The 25,233-nt window shown below is 41.5% G+C and overlaps 1 protein-coding gene across 1 annotated transcript in view; it reads left to right on the forward strand.

Annotated features, from left to right (window-relative positions):
* The window catches only part of zgc:85932 (uncharacterized protein LOC405875 homolog), a 32,805-nt gene extending 12,461 nt beyond the window's left edge, over positions 1 to 20,344 (forward strand). Inside the window, exons 4-20 of the mRNA XM_012854022.3 lie at positions 709 to 842; positions 2,652 to 2,823; positions 3,212 to 3,283; positions 3,474 to 3,565; positions 3,657 to 3,731; positions 3,824 to 3,984; positions 8,502 to 8,659; positions 10,223 to 10,428; positions 12,389 to 12,434; positions 13,644 to 13,718; positions 14,425 to 14,485; positions 14,657 to 14,721; positions 14,970 to 15,038; positions 15,233 to 15,311; positions 15,663 to 15,779; positions 18,423 to 18,481; positions 20,046 to 20,344. Coding sequence (XP_012709476.2) covers positions 709 to 842; positions 2,652 to 2,823; positions 3,212 to 3,283; positions 3,474 to 3,565; positions 3,657 to 3,731; positions 3,824 to 3,984; positions 8,502 to 8,659; positions 10,223 to 10,428; positions 12,389 to 12,434; positions 13,644 to 13,718; positions 14,425 to 14,485; positions 14,657 to 14,721; positions 14,970 to 15,038; positions 15,233 to 15,311; positions 15,663 to 15,779; positions 18,423 to 18,481; positions 20,046 to 20,072 — 1,668 coding nt within the window. The 3' untranslated portion in view covers positions 20,073 to 20,344. The remainder of the gene's footprint in view (positions 1 to 708; positions 843 to 2,651; positions 2,824 to 3,211; positions 3,284 to 3,473; positions 3,566 to 3,656; positions 3,732 to 3,823; positions 3,985 to 8,501; positions 8,660 to 10,222; positions 10,429 to 12,388; positions 12,435 to 13,643; positions 13,719 to 14,424; positions 14,486 to 14,656; positions 14,722 to 14,969; positions 15,039 to 15,232; positions 15,312 to 15,662; positions 15,780 to 18,422; positions 18,482 to 20,045) is intronic.
* The last annotated feature ends 4,889 nt before the right edge of the window (positions 20,345 to 25,233 follow it).

Raw genomic sequence — 25,233 nt, forward strand, 5'->3', positions numbered from 1 at the left:
AAACAATTTTCTAGTCCAATATATTTTTTGTACACACTAATGACAGTTGTCATCAAGTGAATTATAGCATTTTTGTATCAATGGATGGACATACTTTTTTCCAGTCCTGTTTAAACTAGTAAACGGCAGTCATAACTGATCTTCTATCTTATTGCAGCAGCTAGCTGTGCTACAGTACTAACTGCTCTTCACTTTTTGGGCTTGCTATGCTGCAATGCTAACTATGCTTTTAGCTTCTTATAATGGGTAGCTGTGCTGCAGTAGGAATTACTGTCCGAGCTTCTTGGGCCAGCTGGGCTGTAGTGGAAACTGATCTTTTAGCTTTCTGTGGTCTCTAGTTATACTAGATGCTAGCCTGCACATGAACAGGAACAACAAGAGGAGATTCAGTTTCAGCAATGTTATTTTCATGCTGTGCTCCAGAAGGAAGGTGCTAAAGACAAATGGTTAAAAAAGTTAAAAGAGAAAAGTTAAAATAAGGGAAATGTGCACATATTTGTATGTGCCAGGTAGATTTTGTACTCTCTGTAGCTGGGCTATGTCAGTGTCTGGTCTTAGATCACTTTTTAAAATTATGAATTTTAAGAAGTGGACATATTTTAAGCTGCTGTTGAACACCAGGCCTCTGGTAAAGACCATAACATACCCAATTGTAGTAGTGTTGGACTTTATTGTAACGGTTCTGTGGTGTAACGTCTCTTTGTGTAGTTTTGGCAGTACGGGCAGTGGGTGGAGGTGAGGATCGATGACCTGCTGCCAACGCAGGGCAACAAGCTGCTCTACCTCAGCTCCCCTGAAAGACACGAGTTCTGGAGCGCTCTGCTGGAAAAAGCCTACGCCAAGTGAGTTCCTGTTAATATGTGGGCAGAAACGTTTTATTTCAATCAAATTTATGCAGCAAATTCTTTCACTCATTGTCACTTTTAGTCAGGCTCTTCTGGTTTTAGGTTGTTAATTTTTTGATGAAAAAGCAGATATTTCTAAAAAGAAAAATTCAATAAAGGAGTCTGAAAGTCACAAAAAAGACTTTTTTATTTAGAGAACTTTCCTTTTCGTCTTACGTTCTTCTTGTTGGGTAAATTAGTACCACTTTACAATAAGCCTTCCCTTATAGATGGCTAATAAATAGTTTATGGATTTTTATTAATTAAACTGTAAACATTTTATACGTTTTTCATAAGTGTTTATTAGCAAAAGAGAAAGCTGACCGGTTTCTTGCCAAATAATGAGCCTAATCTGTTCAACTATATATTTCTAGAGTTGCTTATATCAAACATGTTAGACTAACTCTACTTTGTAAGCACAAACCGCTCAATTCTTTCTCTTGCTCGCCCTGAATTAATGCATAATAAACACCTATGAATGAGTTATAAAGTGTTTACAGATTAATTAATAACATATCTTAATACTATTTACTAGCCATCTATGAGGGAAGCCTTATTGTAAAGTGGTACCGATAAATTTTACAGGACAACTTCTGAAAATAATAAACAATATAGAAACCCCATCTATATCTGCAGAACACATTGTTTAGATAGATGGACGGACAGGCAGACACTTTATTAATCAACCACGGGAAAATTCACATATCTGGCAGCAGCACACAGAAATGCATTCAGAGACGAGAGAAAATGACTGCAGGTGGGAGAACTGTTGGAGTCAAGAAGGTGTTGGGTTCAAATCCTCTTTGTGCATGGGGTTTGCATGATTTACCTGTGCATGCATAACTTATCTCCAGGTGCCTAGGCTTCCTCCTACAGTCCAGTTCAGGCATGTCCAATGTGCGGCCCGCGGGCCGTTTGTGGCCACTGCACTGATTCTGGGCGGCCCTCCAGCTGCATTTCAAGAAAGATCTGGTTCACCAGCACAGGTGGCTGATGCAGATGGAAGATTTTAGTTTTTAATAAGGGAAAAATTATTACAGAAAAGTTAAAATCCTACAATTGAAAATGTTTAGTACAACACAAAGTATTCATCTTTTAATAAACACACTTTTGAGATTCTCTTTAATTTCATAGTAACATCTATCCAATGAGATTTGATTACTCAAATGCAGACTTAGGTGCATTAAAATCTGCTTTGAATTAAATTATTAAAATTGATTAATTACAGCAAGTGTTTTGAAAGAACAACTGACCCAAATACTGTTCTCACATTGATAGACCAAAAAGAGTTTATTATTGTTAAAAAATGAAAAATAAACTATTCAAAATCATTTGCAAATTGGATGACGATCTTTTAATACGACAAATGAGCAAAACCCTTTTTTTTTTACCTTTGGATCTACAGTGATTTACGCATTCATTTCCTACAAAAATCTGACTAATTTATTAAAAATTATTATATTTTCAGAGAAGGTAAACAATTACCATAATCTTTTTTGTAAAAAATAAATAAATTGTGTTAATATTTTGGCCCTAGAATTCCTTCAGGGTCTAGGTTTTCATCAATCAGGACCCCAAGTTTTCTGCAGGTCTGCACAACTTCAACATCCTGGCCCAATATAGAGACAGTAATAACGGGAACCTTGAATCTTCTAAAGCCCACCAATAGTTGGTCTGAATGGACGTTTATCTACAGTATTTACCTTTGGCAGTTGAAGTTACCCCCTGTGTTGAGCCGCTAACGTCTGACTGCGTTTGTCGTCTCAGGCTGAAAGGAGGCTACAGAGCTCTGGAAATGGGCTTCCCTCACGAGGCCATGGTGGACATGACCGGCGGCGTGACCGAGGTTTTTAACCTCCCCTTGGCGTCCAAAAACCTGCCGGAGCTCCTCAGAGACCTGCTGGCCAAAGGAGCGCTCATTAACTGTGCCAACGGCAAGGTACGGAGGCGGAGGAGGTGTGCCTGGAACCTGTCAGCCGGTTCTGGTTGGATCCCCGAACCTGCAGAGAAAATCCCAGTGAAAGCATCCAAAAGCATCAACATGCACCAGAGCATTCCTGTCTGCCAAATGCCAGGGAAATTACAGAGATGATGTTTAACTTTAGTTACATTCATAAGTTTACATTCATTTCTTTAGTACCGTTGCCTTTTGTTCGTTTTACTGTAAATAATTAGACTCTACCAGCTTTCGCCATCATATCTTTACAAGGTCTGTTGCTCTAGTTCTGGAGGGTTTTATGTATTTTTATGCAGTGTGTGTAGAAATGTTGCGCTGTAAGGTTGAGTCATCCCTTTCTGACCGTGGGTGGATGTTCTCTGCACGTCAGGGTCCTCTGGAGCAGAGGAACGAGCTGGGGATCATGTTCAAACACGCTTACTCGCTCACAGCCGTGGAGAAGGTAACTGAACAAACACAAACGGGAGATTATCTCAGATTATAAACGTCAAACTCAATGTTGTTGAAAGAGCCACAGCCGCTGTTGAATCCCCCCGCGGTGTTTATTGGGATGAAAGTAGAATTAGAGCTAAGATTTAATTTAAAGGTGAAATTATCCTCTGCTAAAATCCCCCACCCCACCCCTCCATCAGGTTAAATCATCTTATGGGTATGTAGATTTGGTGCGGATCCTCAATCCGTGGGGCAACACGGAGTGGACGGGGCCTTGGAGTGACGTGAACAGGTCGGTAAAACATCAACTAGCCTTGATTTGTTGAAACAGGGCCAAAGGATGTTTTACAGATTTAAATTATTTCTGTACCGTCTGGTTCCAGCGGAGAGTGGAGGACGGTGAGCCCCGAGGAGCAGGATCGGCTGGGCAGGGTCAGCCGGGAGGACGGGGAGTTCTGGTGAGTTTCCCTCACACCTTTACACCTTTGCTGTCCTCCGAACACGAAGCCCGGCGGGAGCAGCGAGCTCTGACTGTTTCTGCCTCCAACAGGATGTCAGTGGTGGACTTCCAGCTGAACTTTGACGCGATGGAGGTGTGCCACCTGACGCAGGCTCTGGGCGCGCCCGGCTCCGCCGTGCAGCCGTGGAGCTGCGTCATGCACCACGGGACCTGGATGCCGGGCATCACGGCGGGAGGATCGCCCGCCAGCAGTAAGAGAACGAGGAACACGCAACTGTTAGGCAGAGACAGTTTTAGCGTCACGTTTGGCATCATTTGTCACATCCCAACCACAAACATCTGTTTTTTTGGGGGGTTTAATGTGATAAACCAACACTGAGTTTTGTGTAGTTGCGAACTGGAAGGAAAATAATACATGGTTTAAAATATTTATACTGGTAAGAACGGTAAAAAGTCCGTTTTGTATTTTCAGTCCGGTTACAGCCTCCACCAGCTATGAACATCTGGAGAAACACATTTTACTTCTTTGCAACATTGCTCATTCCCATTCATGTCAAGTCTTGGCCCCTTTCTCAACAGGATTCAGGCCTGTACTTTGACTAGGCCATTCTAGCAGATGCTGATTAATTTTTGGGTCACATGATGATTTGATGCTGATGTGATTTAAAAAAAGTGAAAGTGTCACTTTATAAGATGCTCCACATCCCTCGTGTAAACCATGGGGGATGGCTTCACTTTTTTTAAAATAGTTCTTACAAAAATATTACTTTATTTTTGTAATTTTATGACTTTATTCTCATAATCCCCCCTCCTTCTTGACAAAATGGAGTTGCCGGTCTCTGGCTCTGTTACTCTGGGGTTCTCAGGCTGAAAGGTTTGTGACCAAATGTGAAAAGATGTGGAAAGGCTTCTACGGGTTAAAGGGATGCACAGCAAAACAATAAAATATTTAATAGGAGGGGAGAGAAAAAGACAAAAAGGCATGTGGGTGAAATAATTAATTTGTTTTAAAAGAAACAACATAATGTAAAAAATAGAAATAGCTAAGTGTACGCGGGTCTTTAAAAATCCCTTAAAATTTGAGATTATGATCAGTTCATATATAGACCAGTAGATTATTCCAGGCGCTGCTACGGAGAACCTCGGCTTCTCCAAGTTGGACCTCAGAACCTCCAAGAACACAACTGGTTGTTTGGACCTCAGAGTCCCTCTGGATCAAGAATAAAGAAGTTTTACTGTGGTGATATTTTTTCAGGACATACTCCGGCTTAGAACACACACAACAAACAATAAACAATAAGCAATAACAAGAACAATACGTTCTAAGATAGTCTTTGCGTTCTGCTAGTACTCACACCGAGTTCTGAAAGTCACTCCCACCTAAACGTGATCCGTTGTGTTGGATGAATCAGTCACTGGAAGCTTCTTTGATGGTACGTTTAAGATTGTGCAATGTTCTTCAACCTGATATGCAGAACTGTGCAATACAACATTCCTGATAGTTAAGAGTGTGCAAAAAATAGGCATTCACAGTGGTGGTGTTGTAACGTGTACAGACTCAGTCTCCTCAGCAGGGGGCGATAGCCCTCACAGCTTTAGAGAAGAAGCTCTTTCTAAATCAGCTCGTACTGGATTTGATGCTCCTGAAGTGTTTACCTGATGGCGAGGGACAATCAGCGCACTGCCCTGGTGGGATCAGCGCACTGCCCTGATCCCACCAGGGCAGTGCGCTGATCCCACCAGGGATCCATCGTCTGGCTCTCCTCTGGACTCGTTCTGCATGAACTGAGTCTAGATCCTGCAGAGCGCATCCCATAATCCCCGGCTCTGTCCTCACCACCTGTGCTAAGTCCTTCCTCTCCTGGACTGTGCAGCTCCCATATCACACAGTTATGCTGAGACATAAACGCTCTCTATTGTAGCTCTGTAGAAGTTCTTTAGCAGCTTAGTGGAAAGTCCAGTCCGTTTCAGGTTCCTGAAGAAGAGGAGCTGTTGTTAGGCCTTCGTCACCAGGTAGGAGGTGTTCTCAGCCCAGGAGAGGTCAGAGGAGATGTGGATATCCAGGTACCTGATGCTGTCCATGCCTCCACCACCTCCTCCCTGCATGTAGAGAGGAGGTGTTCAGTCCTCCTGGACCTCCTGCAGTCTGTTATTACCTCCTTGGTCAACCTGGTGTTCAGGATCAGGTTGTTCCTGGAGCTCCACTGGGTCAGATTGCTGACCTCCTGTCTGTAGTGGGACTCATTATTGGTGGAGATCAGACCCACTACAGTGGTGTCGTCCACAAACTTCTCCACTGTGTCTGTGGGGGGGGACAGCAGGACAGTCCTGGGAGAAAAGGTGAAGAGAGCTGGGCTAAGGACACAGCCCACTGGTGTTCCTGAGGATCAGTGGAGCAGATGTTCCCTTTCCTCACCACCTGGAGAGAAGGTCACTGATCCAGGAGCAGAGAGCAGTGGTGTGGTGCTGTGGAGCTTCAGAGCCAACATGTCTGGGAGCACGGTGCTGATGCTAAAGTCCATGAAGAGCATCATGACAGGTGATGCTCTGCTGCAGGTGAGTCAGAGCTGAGTGCTAATGAGACGGCGTCCTCTGTGGAGAGATTCTCCCTGTAGGAGAACTGCAGGCTGTCCAGCAGGGACGGCGTCCTTGATGGACTTTAGAAGGATCCTCTGGAAGCCCTTCATGATGACGGTGGTCAGAGCGATGGGACGATAGTCACTGAGGCAGGAGATGGTTGGTTTTTTGGGGACAGAAACGATAACGGATGATTTCAGACAGGCAGGAACTTTGGAGAGCTGCAGGGAGAGACTGAAGATGTCCAGAAAGACCCCTGCTAGCTGACACCATGTCTGGACCTACAGCCTTGTTGGTGTTGACCTTCTTCAGGGTAGAGGTCACCTGGTGGAGCTGCAGGAGGAGAGGCTGATGGTTCTCCTCTGGCTGGGGGAGATGTTCGGGCTCCCTGCAGCTTGTAGAGTCAAAGAAGCTGTTTAAGGTGTCAGGGAGAGCCGCTGGTCGCTGTGCTTGTAGTCTGTGATGTTTCTGATGCCTCTCCACACATTACCTGGATTGTTGCTGCTGAAGTGGTCCTCGATGCGCTGCTTGTACCTTTGCTTCGCCTTCTGGACCTTTAAGTTCACTTCTAGCCCTGCTGTAGGCCAGTCTGTCTCCAGATCTGAACCAGGCCTTCAGCAGGGACCGCACCCAGCTGTCCACCCATTGTTTCTGGTTAGGAAACTCTCTGATAGTCTTTGTGGGTAGGACAGCGTCAGTGCATAATACGATTGGACAAGACTGTTAAGATTTAATCCATCGTGTAGCGAACAGGAAGCCAGAGCCGGAGCTACACGGTCCTGGTTTCTGCCGGTGGCGGGGGGGGGGATGACAGATCTAAACCGATATGAAGGGAGTCACAATAATCTCTGCGAGTTGACACGAAAACAGAATCCTTGGCAAGTCGTAGCTGGAAAAAAAGCTCACTTTGACAACCAAATGGGTTTTCTTTGTGAGATTCTGTGTATTAATCCTGAAGTCTTTCCCAATGCCATGATCGTTTGAACATGTGTACCTTTGTGGTGTTTCAACAAAGAGCTTTATAAATCCCTTCAGGCTGATTCTTTTGCGTCAGCCGACAAGCCGCAGCGAGTTCAGACAAGTTTATTTGTCTTTCTGTGGAGACATTGTCCCAAGCTTCATCTTTAGTAAATCTTCTCTGATAAAATCTCTCATCTTTATTATTTAATCTTCGAAGCCAAACATTCCAACACTAGCTCTTAGAAAATCTACTCATCATCCCAAGAACCAGAAAAAATGGAATCTGAACTCATTTATGAAGCAGCTCAAGGTGTTTTTTTTTCTCTTAAGAACCTTTTAACCTTTATTAGCCTACCGAAAAATTTGTTTTTACATATCTCTATCATTCAGTTTCCTTTTAATCAGAAGACTAAGGTTTTTATTTGAGGACGTGAGCACTGATGTTAAAAAAATAACACTGATGAGTCAGAATGAGGCTAAAACTCTTCCACCTGCTTTAATTGGATATTCTAGCAGGTTTATACATCTATAAATGAGCCAGTGAGCTCCTAACCAGGGTGGGGGTGTTTGAATCTGACCCAATCTGTATAATATGATTGAACTTGACTTTGTAAAGTGCCTTGAGATGACATGTTTCATGATTTGGCGCTATATAAATAAAATTGAATTGAATTGAATTGATGCCCAGGAGCCTAAACCCTGTTTACCTTCCTATCTGCAGGTCCCTGATGCAAACAGGCCTCTGCTTCTGTAAAAGCCTTTTTCCCACACACTGAACACTTCTTTTGTAGGAAATTACTCTACTTCAACACTTTTAGTCTAAACAAGCCAGACAAATAGTTTACAGGTATTCAGCTGAGGCTGTTATAATACCGCTGTGGTAAAAATGAAAGGGAAAGAGCCTTGAATGATCGTTACATCAGCATTTTATAGAATCTGGGTGCTAGGAGCTGCACACTTCCTCGTATGATATCAGTGGAAAATGTGTCTCCACTTGGGTGTCCTCTGATAGATTGTGTAATAACATGGTGTCCAGAACTGCCCCCGGGATAACTGGCCCATTTTCCTTTATCAGGATGTTACCTCTGTGACGTCCACAATGGCTGTAATTTAGCCGTTATTTTCCCCATAACTGCTTTCAGCCGCTCCAGCAACACGTAGTTTTTACATGATGTCCAACACATCTTTACCAGCATGACGGCTCACAACTGAACGCGTTTGTGTTGTCCAGCGTTGTTTTGGCAGAACCCTCAGTTCCTCCTGGTTCTGTCGGAGGCGGACAACTCCCCCAGAAACAGCCAGAGGACCTGCTCCTTCGTCGTGGCTCTCATGCAGAAGTACCAGAGACGCAAAGGCATTAACCTCTACGTTTCCCTGCATATATATCCGGTACATACACACACGCACGCACACATACATATATATACACACACACACACATATATATATATATATATATATATATATATATATATATATATATATATATATATATATATATATATATATTTACAGGGCCTGGAGTATTTCAATTCTTCCAGGCTTTAAGGTCCAGATGTCATGATATTTAGCTGATTAAGACTATTTGTAAAAAAACAAACATAAAATGATCAGAAAAAGGACTTTGCTGATTACTTTACGTTTGTTAAAGAGTTATTTGGATGTATAATCTATCAGGTTTTGGATTAATTTTAATGCCCATCCTAAATGAAGACCTTGATGATCTCAATCCAGATCTCCAAAGAGAAGCAATGTGGTTTAATAAAAACGCATCTAGAGCACTGTTGCTTTGCAGCTAGAAGGTCCCGAGTTTGAATCCTGGCCTGGGGTCTTAATGCATGGAGGTTGCATGTTTTCCATGTGTGTTGATTGGTTCTCTCTGGGTACTCCTGCTTCCTGCAGCAGACCAGATACATGACTTACAGACACAAAGTGATGACATCATTCCCTCATTATTCATATTCCAGCTGCGCTGTGCTCTGGTCTAATCAGTTTCACCAGGAGAACATCTTTCATTCAGACTCCAGCTTTCCCTCGGTGTGGATCAGAGCAAATTCAGGAGCTGAACCAGAAACTGGGCTGAAGCTCAGAGGAGATCGGACACTTTTCAGCCGTGGCTCCAAATAATCTCCAGGCTTTAAGTCTCTCTTAAACACATTTATTTGCTCTCAGCGGCTTGTGACTGGATCAGAGTCAGTTTGTTGTTGTTCACAGTGCGTCATATTTTGCTTTTATTGTTTGTTTTTTGTTGCATTTTATTATTATATGTGTCTCGGTTTGATGTGTTTTAGTACTGTGCAGCAAGTCGATTAAACAAATAATTTTTTTTAAATATGCATTATAAATAAAAGGGTTTTTAATTAGGAACAGTGTGTAGATGCAAGAAACTATGATTTTACATCCTCACCGGCCTGCAACGCTAAAAGTAGTTTTCCAAAAGAGTTCATTTGGGCTTTTTATTTATGTTTTAATTTAGAAAGACAGATTTCCATCACATTCATTAATTACAGCTTTATTCATTTAAGATCGTACCTGAGGATATAAATAGAGAGTCCAAGTGATTTTGTCCATGCTGCCTTTCTGGTATTTTTTTTTTTTTTCAGACTATTGAGTAAATTTGGTTTTGACGTTATTTACGGTTCCTGAACTTTACGGTGCCAGTTTTTTTTCCCAGCACAACACATATAAATGTAGGTTTTTGGGTTGTGATTAAAGACTTTTTTGCAGCTTCTGCATGTACAGAGCTCTCTGCATGGAGTTCCAACCAAAAATTAATGTTAAAAAGTACGAGAGGCACCACCAGAAATGACAAATGCAACACAGGTTCCAATAAAAAACGCAGAAAAACTGTTAAAAACGCTCATTTTGAAGAAAATAGGCTCGGTATGAAGTCTAGATGAAACAAAATCCTGCAGTTTCCCAGCAGCTCAGGCTGTTTTTAATCCCCCCCAGGCCCATCCTCAGAACACCTACCTGTCATCCCAGGACCTGCGTAAAGTCTATCCCATCTGCTACAACCAGCCCTCCCCCCGCCGGGAGGTGATTATCCGCAGCTCGCTTCCTCCGGGCCGCTACATCATCATCCCTTCCACCATGGAGGCCAATCAGCAGGGAGAGTTCCTGCTGAGGGTGCTGACGGAGCCGGGGAACGCCGCCACGTGAGTCAGCCGTCGACACGGTGAAGCAGACATGACGCTTCCACATGACTTCACATTTATGATCACGGTTAAAAGAAAGTGCACCCCGCTCACTTCCGGGGGTCTTATGTCGAAGGACAAAATGAAAAGATTATCTGCTCTTTGCTGGTCCTAAAATTATTCCAGCTGAACCTCGAATCTAGGGCTGGACGATAATTCAGTAACGATATATATCAATGATAGAAAAAAAAAAGGGTCAATAAAAAGTTCAATAGAATAACAGTTTTCCTTCTTTTTGGATTCTAGCCAATCATGTAGGTTAATATTACATCATCACATCCTCCCAACCAATCACAACGCAGACCCAGGAACCAAGCTCACATTCTTTTTTCTTTTTTAAAAACTTGCGGTTTTGGTAAAAAGTTGGTTGAATAAAGGGTTGAGTTTGAATTAAGAGTGTTTGTGTCTTTATCTAAAATTAGGTTGCTAAGCAACAGCATAAAATGGCCAGGGCTGCACTTTGTTGATAATTATTGATATCGATCAATATGATTTCTATTTCTATATTATATTTTATATTTATCTATATAGTCCAGCCCTACTCAAAGTAATTGTTCCATTGTTGGTTAAACAAACAAAAAAATTAACCCAACATAGAAAAAGTTTGTGGAAAACTAAGTACACCCTTGCTGCTTTTATTTAAGCAGGAAAGGAGACCCTATGTGGAGCACGGCGGTGGAGGAGTGATGGTCTGGGCTGAGGTGTTTTAGAGTAGGGATGGGCAACTGGCGGCCCGGGGGCCGCACACGGCCCTCGTCATCACTCAGTGCGGCCCACGAATACATCAATAAAAATTTAATAATTAAAAAATAATAATAATAATTGTAATTATACTTTTGACCGATAGAGGGCGCGCCGTACCCAAACAATAGCGGCTTCTTTGCAACAGCGAGGAAGAAAGTCAGGAGCCCTGGCCACTAGCAGTGGCATAAAGGGAAAACTTGACCGAGAAAGTCACATTTTTCAGACAAAATGGGAAGAAGTACGGACATGGGGATTTTTTTTTTTTTTTTTTTTTGCGTTCCCTCGAGGTATGGCTGATTTATTTGTTGTGGTCTCTTGTCATTCACACACAAAAATAAACCGCGAGAGCCGACGTGACTTTTGAAACTGCAAAGCTTTGTCTTAAGCGGAAGATCAAACGTGCAGCACCGCGTTCACAGACCAGTGTGATGCATTCGCAAGCGTCAGAAAGCTATGGTGCATTTTCAGAATAAAAAGCTAACAGATGCGCATAATAAAAAAATAACAGAAATACAATTATAGAGCATTCATTATTGTAAGAAAGCCCACACTGTTTCTGGATAGACACATTATTGTATGAGTGAAGTTCTGTTCCGTTTTATGCCTATTTCCTTGTAAATATGAAATGACCCATGCTCCTGAATGCATTGATATGGAGGAGTTTAAATTCCTTTTTTGCATTTTTTTAAAGCAAACAGTTTGTCTTTTGCTTAAGGACATATTAAAATGCATTTATATGCAGAAAATAGTTATATGTTGGTGCAGTAAATACAGATATAAATTCATCTAAAATTTGTTCTTATTGAGAATAATTTGTAGCGTCTTTCATATCCAATTATTTGAAGTGCGTGGTCATGTGGCCCTCCAATGGTCATGCTGAAAAAAACGTGGCCCTCTTTATCATGGAAGTTGCCCATCCCTGTTTTAGAGTCACCTGTGAGTCCATCTGTTGAATTATGGGATGTACTTTAGATTTTCACACACAGCAATAGATTCATGTTTGTTTCATAAATATCAATAGTGTCCAATCAGTGCTTTTATTCGTTCTAGCTCAGGTTTAAATCATTTTAAAGCTTTTGTCCCCAAACACGAAACCCAAGAACTGAAAGAGGGTGTACTTTCTTTTTTAACCATAACTGTGTGCTTGATTCTTTGCTTTAAATGTCTTTTGTTCCAGTCCGGCTGACAAACCAAAACCACAGGATGTGTCGTTAATAAAAGAGGTAATAGTTTACTGTCTCCCAAATTAAAGTTATCACACCTTGTGAATTAAAACAGAGCTCTGCTGATGAAATCACAGATGTTTAGCTTCCATTTATAAGCCATAAAAACTGATTCCTGTGCAGAGGGTAACCAGAATTCACAATTTAATGAATAAAAACAGTGGTTTACTCCAAATGATGGAAACAAACTCCACTGAGGAAGGTAAAGATGGTTTACAAAGCATTCAAGATTTTTCATTCCTAAAAGTAGAACAAATTATTTTATATTAAGCTAAATTATGGTTATAGTTTTTGGAAGTTGAAAGCCACATCACCTGCAGTTCCCCTTTAAGCCTCAGGTGGCGCTAAATCATGAAACATGACGTAAGCAGTGAGGGAACTGACTAAATCAGGGGTGTCTTGACTAAAATTACAAAAAATACATTGTCATGTCTTATAGACTCAAAAAACAACACATCTGATTTTGTCATTAAATGTCTAAGGTAGTTGGATTTTTTTATTTTTCCTTCGGGGGACGTTGGGGGTGACTGTAGAAAACTTAAAAAGCAGTTTGAATGTTTAGAAAAGCGTCCAGTTTGTTAAATACCATGAGCTTGATTGGGAAATATTCTGACTAACAGAAACAAGATTTGGATCACTCTGTCTCTGAGAACAGAGACAGAGTGATAAATTAGGATAAATTCATTAAAAGCAGATTTGGGGGGGATCAAAGTCTGCTTTTGAGTAAAACTCTCTGGATAGATGTGGCCCCATTTTGAGAAAAAGTAAAGATGTGGATACAAAACACGGTTGTTTCAAAGGCAAATGCTTAATATTTTCTATTGTGATAAGATTTTAATTTGTCGGTAATAATTTTTCCCGTATTAAAAATAAAAAGTCTCCAACGGCACCAAACAAATGTGCTGGGGGCCAAATTAGCACATAAAATCCTACACTTTGGACACCCCATGGTCTAAATAAAGTCACTACGCAGCTCAGAGAGTCAGGGAATCTGTTTGGTTGATTATTTGTTTATTCTCCTTCCATCTCTTTACTTGCCTTTAATATTGTCACAAAAACCACGAATAACTCGCTGAATCCTCCCCAAACATTGCAGTCATTCATAAATCTGTTATAAAACTAAGGTTGAATGAAGTTAAACATCTTTTTTTTAACATAACTTATTAAAGGTGTTGGAATGAAGGTCTGTTTGTGAATTTTTCCCTGCAGCCGTCGTTTCCTCACCTGGACGCCCTGCCTTCCCTCACATCCATCAAACAGCTGTTCTACAAGCACAGCAACAAGGTGAGACGTCCCTGCTGCTCTGAGCAGGAAGACAGTGAAATTAGGGCTGGGCGATATGGATTAAAATATAAATCTCCGATTTTATCATACCAAATCCGATTAATCAATTTTTTCCTCCTTTTTGTTTCATAAAAAGAAATTATTTTAAAACCTTGCTTTTATGTCAAGCATTATCAGGGAGTTGACCTGAATTCAAAGAGCAACTAAAAACAAGCTGTGAAACATGTAAAACAAGATGGCAGCCGTGCCATTATGAACAATGAAAATATAACAAAACATTTGCTGCTAGTGGTATTACACATTGAGCTAAGAACAGGCTTCACTGCACTTGTGAACTTCAAACTAAGTTTAAAAAAAGTAAATAAGTAAATGAAGTACCTCGTATTATGGTAAAAAAAAGTTTCTACTTAACAATATTTTGACAATAATTTTGCCTAAACATTTATTCAGCATCACATGCTGTTCTCTTCATGGAAACCCAATGAGTGTATTGGCAAAATAAAATCCAGATTTTCCAAAAATGAAATCTTAAAGAATTGTAAATTCGAATTAATCGATTAAATCGATTTATGGCCCAGCTCTAAATGAAAGCTGCAGGTTCTGCAGATGCTCTCAGATCTAGGAGGATGTTGGGTGTGTTTGTTTTAATGCAGATTTATTAGTGCTCTGCTCTGATTCATGTTATTCCTGCTTTTCATGTCCTCAGCACGGAATCTGCAGGCCTCTGCACCTCTACCACCTTCTGACTGAGGTCATAAAGGGAGGAGGTCCGTGTTGTCCCCGTCCTTTCAGTCCAGATTCCTTCTGGGGTGTCTCCACCTGACTGTGTCACAGTCCCTGTCTGCTGTCCTCTGCATCCTCCTGAATATTCAGCACAGATCTAATCACTTGGTAGATGGTAAAATTAACCTGCTGACGTTCGTCTCTCGTGTCTCCAGTGTTGGCAGGAAGTGAGAAGTACCTTTCCATGGAGCACTGCAAGAGCCTGGTGGTCCTGATGGACGTATCCTTCAGGAAAACATCTCTAAAAGAAACAATAATTGGAGGTCCTTCGGTTTTAGCCGCTGCTTTAGGTCCCGCTCTGTCCTGATTCTCATTTCGGTTTTCATTTAAAACCACATGCAGATGCAAACGTAGCATGTTTGCTCAGGACTCAGGTGCTGCAGGCCAGAAGCCTCTGCGCCGCGTTCAAGGACGGCTGGGATCTTTCCATTGCTTGCATGTTTTCTTTGACCTCGGTGTTTTCTGCAGAGCCGAGGCAGCGCTCAGCTCACCTGGAACGTGTTCGAGACTCTGTGGGACAAAATCAGGAAGTGGACGGTAAATATCCGCATCACCTGCAGCAACGCTGATCACATGGCTGCGGATATTTTCATTTCTTTACAAGGATGCATGAAAAAAAAAATAAAAAATCCAGATGTTTGCAGCGTAACCAGAAGAAGACAACCCTTAATTTGATTTAGTGAAACATGAGTCTCCCATAAGTTGGTTCTGATGCTCAGTTTGTGTTCCAGGACATCTTCTTGGTCTACGACACGAATAAAAGTCATCGCCTGGAGTACAAAGAGGTCGAACCTGCCCTGAAGGCAGCAGGTAGGCAGTGTGCAGCAGCGAAAATACACCAGAAACCTTTTTTTCTCTGCATGTGTAATAACAGATGTGACCAGCAGGGGGCGGATTGCCTCTTCTGACACAATGACGTTTATTATAAAAACTTCTTTGAGCCTGAGGCTGGATTTTCAGCCTCTTGGTTGATAATAATTCGCAACAAACTGACTTAGATCACTTAAAAAAAGGGTCATAATTTAAAAACAACTATTATTATATTTAAAATTCAGTCTAAATCATCATTGGGCATATTTGATCCCAGTTTGAGACATTTTCCTTTCTCCTCTGATCATTCCTGAATGTCTCCCTGACCTGTCGGCCTTCTCTGTGCTGCAGGCATCACGGTGGACAGCTTGGTGATGCAGCTGGTCGGACTGAGATACACGGAGCCCGACCTGACCCTCAGCTACCCGGGCTTCCTGTACATGATCATGAAGCTGGAGAGCATGATCCGTAAGCAGAAATGACTCAAAACTAAAAGGTTTTCTCACAACCTGCTCAGTGTTTAACAGCCGAGCAGGTTGTGAGTCTGTGCAAATATACTAAAAAGGAGAACTAAGCTATTTTTCTTGTAAGTATGTTTACATGGAGGTCTCTACAGAAAAAGGAAGACGTGGTTGGATTGGTGCAGATAAGTTGTGACTGCTGAGTGTTGATCGGAGGGAACAAGCGGTCTCTGGGGTTCTGGTTCTTCTGGGCTCAGCAGATGGAGCTGTGTAGTGCAGACCTGAAGGCAAACGTCCGTCTGTGTCCAGGATGTGTGGGTTCTGCAGAGATGTTAGCTGCTCTTTTCCTGGATGGAGGGCAGGTCAGTCCTGACCATCCTCTCTGCAGACCCAGTCGCCTGTTGTAGTCCGGTCCGGTCCTGTTCTGGGTCAGCCAAACCACACAGGACAGCCTGAGCGATGGCAGACCTGCAGGTCCTGGGGAACGCTGACGCTTCTGGAGTTGCTGCATGAAGTCCAGTCTCTGCTGGACCTTCCTCAGAACTGGGCCAATGTGTGAGGACCGGCTCAGGTCCAGAGAAAGGTTGGGTTCCAAGGAACTGGAAGTGAACCAACATTGCCAGTGTTGGACCTCCTTCATAACTCCTGTGATTCTCTCTGAGGTGCTGAATACCTAGCCTCGTTAGACCATCCTGATCTCGCGAGCTTTCAAGGTTTCACTCGCAGATCAGTCTGGCTACTTTCCGTTAAAGAAAATTTGGAGCCGTTCACCAAACGAACGTCCAATCAGCGTTGGCTTTGAGGCGGGTTGAGGTGTGACGCAACGAGGAGCGCGACAGTTCAGTCTAAAGAACATGGCGGCTTCAGCCGATGAAACTAGCGTTAGCGTGGCTATCGAGCAAGTTTTATCGGAATTACAGAGTATTTCTTCACTGAAAGAAGAGCAAAACACTGCTCTGGAGGCTTTTCTCAGAGGAAAACATGTTTTTGCTCTTCTCCCGACTGGTTTGTGTTTTCGTCGTCGCTGTTAGTACGTCATATGCTTCGTTGATCTGATTGGTTTATTTGGCCCGTCTATCACCAACATAGGCCAATCAGCTAACCAGTATTTTCGCCCCTTCCCAAAATTACTTCAACGGAAGGTTTCCAGATGGATATGCGGAGCAAATCCATCTGGTGGAGTCAGGTTACTGGATACCAACTTCTGGACCAAATCATGGTTGATGCGTTTCCTTGGATTTTGTCTCATTGGTCACACTTCTCCTGGAGTTACAGATCTAGGGACTCACCTGACCACAGGTTCAAAGTCTCACCGCTCTCATCGCTCTGCATCTCATGAGCCTTGTGAGACCCATCATGCTGGAAGACCAGCAGGTCTGCAGGAACTGTTGGACTGTTGCTCTTGGAGGACATTTGGATTGAACTCTTGGTTTATAACAGTGTTCTTCCTCAGAAATGGGAGGAAGTCCACTCCGATGGATGCAAACAGCGACCTTTAAAAAGGGACTGGATCAGGATTCACCTCACTGCTCCTGGTACGGCTCAGCTTTTCTCCTCCAGATGTCTCAGACAGACAGAAGGAGGTCTGATCAGAGGAAATACAACCATCCTCCCTCCTGGAGCAACTTCAGGCTGTGGTCTGTGGTTTTCTTGGAGAGAGGTGGCTTTGGGGTCTGAACACTGCAAAGGCAGAACTAGAAATAAGTGAAATTTTCTCAAAATGAGTGTATTTGTCCTTAAATTGAGCAGGAAAATAAGATGATCTGCTAATGGAACACGATTTTTGCACTGAGAATGTCAACAGCTCGTCTCCATCATCTTATTTCAAGTGCAGCATATCTAATTATCCTATTTTAGGGGTTGAAATACTCATTCCATTGGTTCAAATCAAGGACAAATAGACTCATTTTGAGAAAATGTTACTTAATTTTACTTAAGTAAACTGACATTAATCTGCTGCCAGGCTTGAGCAGGCTCTGCACCGGTGGCAGTGTGATTCCGTAGCGCCGTCCTGCCGGTTCCTGGACTCTCTTGGACGTCCTGAAACCTTCTTCCCTGCAGCCGAACCCCCAACATTGAAGTTCTTGACGATGCATAAAATCATTCCTTCAGCGGTTCCCTGCACACTGATGCAAAGCTGTGCATCAGTAATCTTAATTTTGCCAGAACTTTGAGTCCCCGCCAAAGCTTTTTGGCCTTGGCTGCAGCTGAGTGAAGGTTATTAAATAAAAATCAGGATCTTACTGCAGTAGAGCATCACTCAGTGTCCTGAAAGTGAAGGGAATTATAAAATCAGTCTTTATGACTCAAGAAAATCAGAAATCTCTTTTTTTTTGCTCCTTTTTAGGTGATTAACTGTGAACATGAATGATCCTCCTTTTAATCTGTGAACTGAGATCAGAACAAGCTCTTGTGAAGGTTGAAGACATTGAATAAAATAATGTGACTGTATAATTTACATTCTTTGTTTGGGTCAAATTCGCCCGTTTTCACCTGCAGACTCTGACCCAACAGGCAATCATCTCATTGGAAATGTGACGAGTTGCTCAGTAAATCTGAACAGTTGTGTCCTCATGGCTCAATATCAGGAGGTTTGTCCACAGAAAATAAGCAAATTAATTCTCCTCCTCCCTCTTCTTCTTCACTGCAGACAAATTTCAGACGTACGACATGATGGGACTTGGAACAGTGACCATCAGCTACAGACAGGTACGGACAGAAACAGCTTAAGGTGTTGGTAACAAGTTAAAACAATAGACAGAGGGAAGGGTTGGTGTTGATTAGAAAACACTGAGGGACGAGGAGTGGACGTCCCACAACATTCATCCCAAGGTCAGAGCGTACGATGCTCAGAAATGACAAAACAACCCCCCAAAAAGATCTTCTCAGACACTGCAGACGTCTGTATCTTAAATGATAACTTAAATAAAAAGCCTGAACAACTCTGACTTGTTTAAAAGGAGGACGTCTCTGCTGTCTAATAATAATTAATACAGCAGCAAGACTTAGGCTTACTAAGCGGCATGTAAATGATAACTGGACTACGGTGCTACTCAGCAGCTCCTCTGCAACAGAACATCTGAAAAAGAAACGGTGTTTCAGTGGCCTAGTCAAAGTCCAGACCTGATTGAAAAGCTGTAGGAGAGAGAGAGATCTTCACAAGGATGTGACACACTGAGAAAGTCAGGAAATAAATATTGAGAGTTATTGCTGCTAAACATTGGTGTGTACTTAGACTGCTTCTGCATTTTGTTTTGGTCAAAGAAAAATGTACTCTGTGAAATTTGTTCAGTTTAGATGTTGCTTTACAATTATATTAACATATTTCATGGATACAGTCACTGTGATTCAATATAAAGCTTTAGATTTAAAAATCTTATTTTGGGTTAAATGTGAGCTTCTGAGCTTTCTGTGTCTCTGCTCTGTCTTCTCTAAGCCCCAGTGGGTGGAGGCAGATGAGCGTTCACACTGAGCCTGGTTCTGGTTCTGCTGGAGGTTCTCCTCCCTGTTAAAGGGGAGTTTTCCTCTCCACTGTCGCTTCATGCATGCTCAGTATGAGGGATTGCTGCAAAGCCATCAACAATGCAGACGACTGTCCACTGTGGCTCTACGCTCTTTCAGGAGGAGTGAATGCTGCTTGGAGAGACTTGATGCAACCTGCTGGGTTTCCTTAGAGAGGAAACTTTCTCACCAACCTGGAGGATCTGATGGAGTCTGACTTTGAAAAGAACCTTGAGATGATGTGTTGTGAATTAGCGCTATATAAATAAAATTTAATTGAAAAAAGTCATCAATCCAACTACAGCGAAATATTTAAAGTTATTTACATACATTTCAATTCGATCTTTTTATATATATATATATATATATATATATATATATATATATATATATATATATATATATATATATATATATATATATATATATATATATATATATATATATATATATATATATAACAATGCAGACAATACAGTTTCATTCATTCTTCCAATTGGCAAAAAGTGTTCTAGGAAATCTATCCGGTTGCAACATTCACTCCTAATCAGTTGTAAAGGCTTTATTTGGTGCTCTGTAAATAAAATGTTATTGAATTAAAGTGACGGCTAAACACAGACGCTGTAAATATGTTTATTTTCAGTTATTTGAATACAAAAGGAGTTTACTTCTGATTTTTATTAAAAACCGAGAAGTTGCAGCCGACTTCCTGTTTGATGTGCCACATTCAGTTCGTTCCGCTCAGCACTTCCTGTTCTCTGATTGGTTCCAGTTTCTCCACATGACCATGTACAGCTGAAGCGGACTCACCTGGATTCACCTGGATCCGCTTCGTTCTGTGTTTTTATTGCTTTTATTCCTACCAAGTGGAAAAAGTGAGCAGACACTTCCTGGTGTAGTGATGGAAACAGGAGCCGATAGGAGCACCGCCACGTCCAGACGGGCTGTTTCACGGCTCTCCACGTCATGAAAAGCAACATTCACACCTGGTTCTGTGATTTTCAGCGTTGAATGTCACGTTTGGTGCGCGGCAAAAATATCTCCCCAATAAATGCATTCTTTACAGATTTGTTTCTGTGGTCCTGTTATTATTATTATTATTATTATTTATTCTGTTCGTCACTGTGAAGAAGATCTGAGATGTAATCATGAAGAAAAGCATCTGCTGCATGAAGATCATTCAGTTTTTTTGGGGACTTTGGTCCATAATCCAGTCCTTGCAGAACATTTGAGTCTCTTGGCTGATGTAACGATCATCAGCCAGATGTTTTACTTTACACATGGAGGAAAATTACAGATGTGTCAAATATTTTAACAACTGAACATTCTGGCTCTATGTTACGCCCACTTTAGGCAGGAAGGCGGGGTAACATAAAAGTCTTACAGATGGAAATGAAATTTAAGGTTTATTTGAACAAAAAGAGAACATCCAACATGTTGCTTATCCAAATTAATACAAACGGTACTTAAATAAAACAGCTTCTAAATGAAACAAACCCAACGGGAAAACACAAAGAGGGAGCGGCACTCTGCCCAACTCCTTTAGCTATAAAATCTACAACAATCAAAATATCTAAGTCAGGACTTAACTAAATCAACAGCTGGCAAAATCACAAACAGTCAAAATTCGAAAGGTAAACAACCACTAGTGTCTCAACACCATTATTTCACAAAGAGGTATATAACACTGCAAAAAATAAAATAGAAAATCTGCTATTAATGGGGATTGATACACGATTCCAAACAGCTTCATCAACCTTAACGAGAGTTTTCCAGCTCTATGTAGGTTTAGGGCCTGCAAACTATTGAAATCCTGGTTTTGAAACACAAAGTTCTTTAAATAATCACTTCCTGGCGATGGAGGAGCTGTTGGATGACATAAAGTTTTAATTATTTAAATGCGTTTCAGGAGTAAGTGTCTCTGTTATGTGGGGAAGGATGAAATCCTGGGACGGTGTTGAAGCATTTTGCTTCTTTGTAGTTTTCTCACAGCATGATCATCCAGTCTGCTTTATTTAAATCAGAAATCAAGGTTTCCACATGAATGGATGCAGAGACGGCTGAATCCCTTCAGGCCAAACTGCACATCAGCCAACAGGCAAATGCAGTCGCCACATTTTTCAGATACATTAGAAACTGATGGAAGGAGAAAATTAGGAGTATTTTTTCAAACCTGAGACATAACTGCATGTAAATAAATACGTAAAATGGAAAATCTGGCCTTGACTATTTAGGACTTTAGTTGTTTAATGTTTTAAAGGATGTTAAAATCTCAGCTAAAATTTTACCATTTTATCTGTAAAGGTAAAACTCAGGTAACCTAGAGCCACTGAGGCAAGATGTCCACTTTAATAGAGGTAGCACAATCAAAATGAATCAAAAGGCTATATTAAATGTAGCTCATAATGCAGGTTTAACTGAAATAGTTGCAGAAGCTGATGGCTGCAGGCAGAAGGATCTCCTGTAGAGGTCCATCTTACAGCGGTTCTGGAGAAGCTTCTGACTGAAGACACTCTGCTGAGATAAGAAACTCCTTTCTTGTTCCTAAATGGGGAAATTCAGGTGTTACTATCATAAACAGTTCCACAGTTTACAGTACTGAAAAAAAAACAAGCTAAAGTAGCAGAGAATAAGGAAGTAAAAATAGTAAATATTGCACAATTGTAGCATGAAGAGGATGTTCAGGGTTGTCCATAATGTTCTACATAAAATGAAGAATCATTCAATCATCTCCAGAGGTTCTAGAGTCCCACCAACAGAACCAACTTTATTAGCTTGAGCTTCTTTAAGTCAAACTAAAGCAGGGGTCACCAACATGGTGCCCCCCCGAGGACCACATATGGTTCCCTCAAACCTGTTAGACAAATAAAAGCACAACTCTCCAGTGAGGTGCATCTAAAATACTATTTTATTCCGATCCTCTTCTTCTTTTAATCATACTTGTAATTACATACATATAAAAATAAGCATTAAATTATATTAGATAAAGTTAAGGTGAGCTTGCACTCTTCTAGGTCAAAGGTAGCCCTTCGTATGACGAAGTACCGATGAAGCAGTTCTCAGTTTCTAAAAGGTTGGTGATGCCTGAACCAAATATACAACCACTTTCATGTAAAACGTGTCGTATTCTGATTCTAACTCATGGATGCTTTCATAATTGATACGTTGCTACATAATAACCTCCTGCTGACGCCCCCAAAACATTTACGATAGACTATAAGCAATCTTTAAACGCGGCCATAAACTCAACTAGAAGCGACGTACGAACTGTACCAAGGAGAGCGTAAACACACCTTCCCATCGTCTGGGAATCGTTTATCTCAGATGGACGTTTTATTTGGCATTTTACTGGATAATGACAGGAACTGCCTTCTGGTAAATTCAATCCCCATTACGGCAAAACATTACGTACATTAATCTAAGTTTCTAAAATTCCCTCCCATCCTTAATGGTCTCTATAGCAAATTTAAACTGTACTGCAAATCCCTAAATTATATGAAAACGAAATATGCAGTGAGCCAATTAATCAGGTAGAGTGCCGCAAACTAATTGACCCTTAATTGAAAGGTGATTTTTTTTCTCTCTGGTTTTTGTAAATTATTCCTGTTCCACATTCCTTGCAGCGACTGAAACGTTATGTTTTTTGTTTGAATAATGATTTTGATTAAAAAAAACAACAAAAAAGAAACCTTCCCATCATGCTGCATGCTGTCAGTCTGGCGTCATTTTTCACAAGTGTTAATTTCCCAGTCAGTAAATTATGTGTGCGATATGGCAGAAATATCTTCAAATGACATCCAGCCTTACATTTTCAAGCTCTACTATATAAATCTGGGGAGTCACAGCTGGAAAGCGTGCGCCGTGATCACGAATATTCTCGCGTGATTTGAGCCTCAGGATGCCCAGATTCGCCCATGAAAAACACAGAAAGGATTTAAAAACAAATAAATAGTTTTACTATACAGACACACATTGGTACAAAACGACCAGTGATAATACTTACAGTTCGCCATTAGTGAATGAAAAAAAGGAACATTTCCAGGGTTTTGTTGGCCTTTATGTCTCTGGTTCTGATGGTGCTACACCCACAGATAAAGGCGGAAGTCAAACTCTCTGCAAACACTGAAGCACCTGGAGCTTCACGCAGGTGAAAAATGAGGTCCTTATTCTCCTTCACTTCTCTCCCATGATGGGAATATTAAAAATGAAAAAATAAAATAAGCCATCCCGACCTGTTAAAGGATATTTACTGCAGGCTTTTTTTTCTACCTGTCGGTTATTTTTGGTGAACTTACGCTGATATCCCGCTAGGTGGCATCGCTGTAATCACTGGTGACAGCAATGCATGAATTAAAATAGTGAATTAAAGGACTTTTTATCACTACTTGATCTGAAATCATGTCTTTAGCTGAGATATTTAACACTAAGCTGAAATTATCCAGTCATTAGACGACTGTTCTGGTGTTTTTCATTGAGAGGAAAATGCTCTGTGTTTTACTGGTTAAAGTAGGGCTGGACGATGTATATATGAAAAAATAAACATATCGATAAAATAGAAATCATATTAATCGATACATAAATTCTAAACACATTTTAAGTGCAATTTTAGGCTGTTGTTTAACGACCTATTAAGGACACTAAATTCAAACACAACCCTTTATTCAACAAATGTCTTAAAAAAAGAAGGGGGCGGAGCGTTCCTGGGTCTGCATTATGATTGACTGGGAGGATGTGAATAATATTAACCAAAAGGAATTAAAACTGTTATTCTATTGAGCTTTTTGTTACTGACCTTTTTTCTTCTACTGAACCACACGTCGTATTTATTGATATATATTGTTATTAAATTATCGTCCAGCATTGGTTGGAAGCTGCGGAGTTAAAGGAATAAATCACAAATGAGGGAAAAAGAAGCAGAGAGACGAGGCGGGGTATTTTGTAAGGAAACTTTTATGTGTGCTTTGTGAAAGTCATGTATCATTAGACAGAAGGCGTTGCAGTTTCCAGTACAGCAGATAAGGTTTGATATTAAAGAGTACAAAAAAAAGGAAAAAAAAAAAAAAATTAATCACCATTTCAGTTCATTTCTCTCCAACCTAACAGGGGTCCCTCTGTCCCTCCCTCTGCCTCCCCCTCCTCCCTCATCAATGGCAGAAATTACTCCAAACCGGGAACGTCCCGGTCGATCACAACATGATTGCATAGTTTCTGTGACTTCTTATAATTTTGGTGTTTATTTGAACATGACGGGAACATTTACATAAGCAATCCCCTCCTCCTGGTCAGTGTTCCTCTGCAGAGACTAATTAGGGAAGGGGAGGCGGGAGTAACGGAGGAGAGAGCCAGGGGGCGCTGTTCCCCCCCCCCTGCTGAGGTCATCATCCACAGTGGGGAGACATGACTCCAGGAGTTTCAGAGATAAATTTAAACCAAGTTTTCAGCTCGCTGAGCAGGAAGCCGGCTTGAGAGAAGCGAGGATGTCACCTAACGGCCGAGCGGCTCCTCCTGCCTCGTTAAATAGGAACAAACACCCAGAAGATCAAACGTCTTCACTGACAAACCGGTGAGACTGCTCTGTGTGCGCGTCGCCGGCCCTTTAAATTTCATCTTTTTTCTTTTATAAACAACGTTACTGGGAAAGCTGCCCCCCCCCATCCCCCCTGGATATAAACTAAGCTGGGAGGAGGGGAACGTTACGTGATGACCCCCCCCCCCCCCCCAGCATATATCTCTCTAGGATCTAACACACAGACCTGGCCAGGTGTCACATCAGGCCCCGCCCCCTTACCTGCCCCGTCTCACCCCTGGCAAGACAAAACAAATTATAATAAAATAAACAAAATTAGCATAAGTATCAGATTAGCTTGTGTGACGACCCCCCCCACCCCTGCCCCCCCACAAACAAAAAAACAAAAACAACAGGGTGAAGCCAAGGACCCGTAGTGCTGCCCCTGGACGTG

Source organism: Fundulus heteroclitus, unplaced genomic scaffold, assembly GCF_011125445.2.
Source record: "Fundulus heteroclitus isolate FHET01 unplaced genomic scaffold, MU-UCD_Fhet_4.1 scaffold_44, whole genome shotgun sequence".
In the NCBI taxonomy this organism is placed as follows: domain Eukaryota; kingdom Metazoa; phylum Chordata; class Actinopteri; order Cyprinodontiformes; family Fundulidae; genus Fundulus; species Fundulus heteroclitus.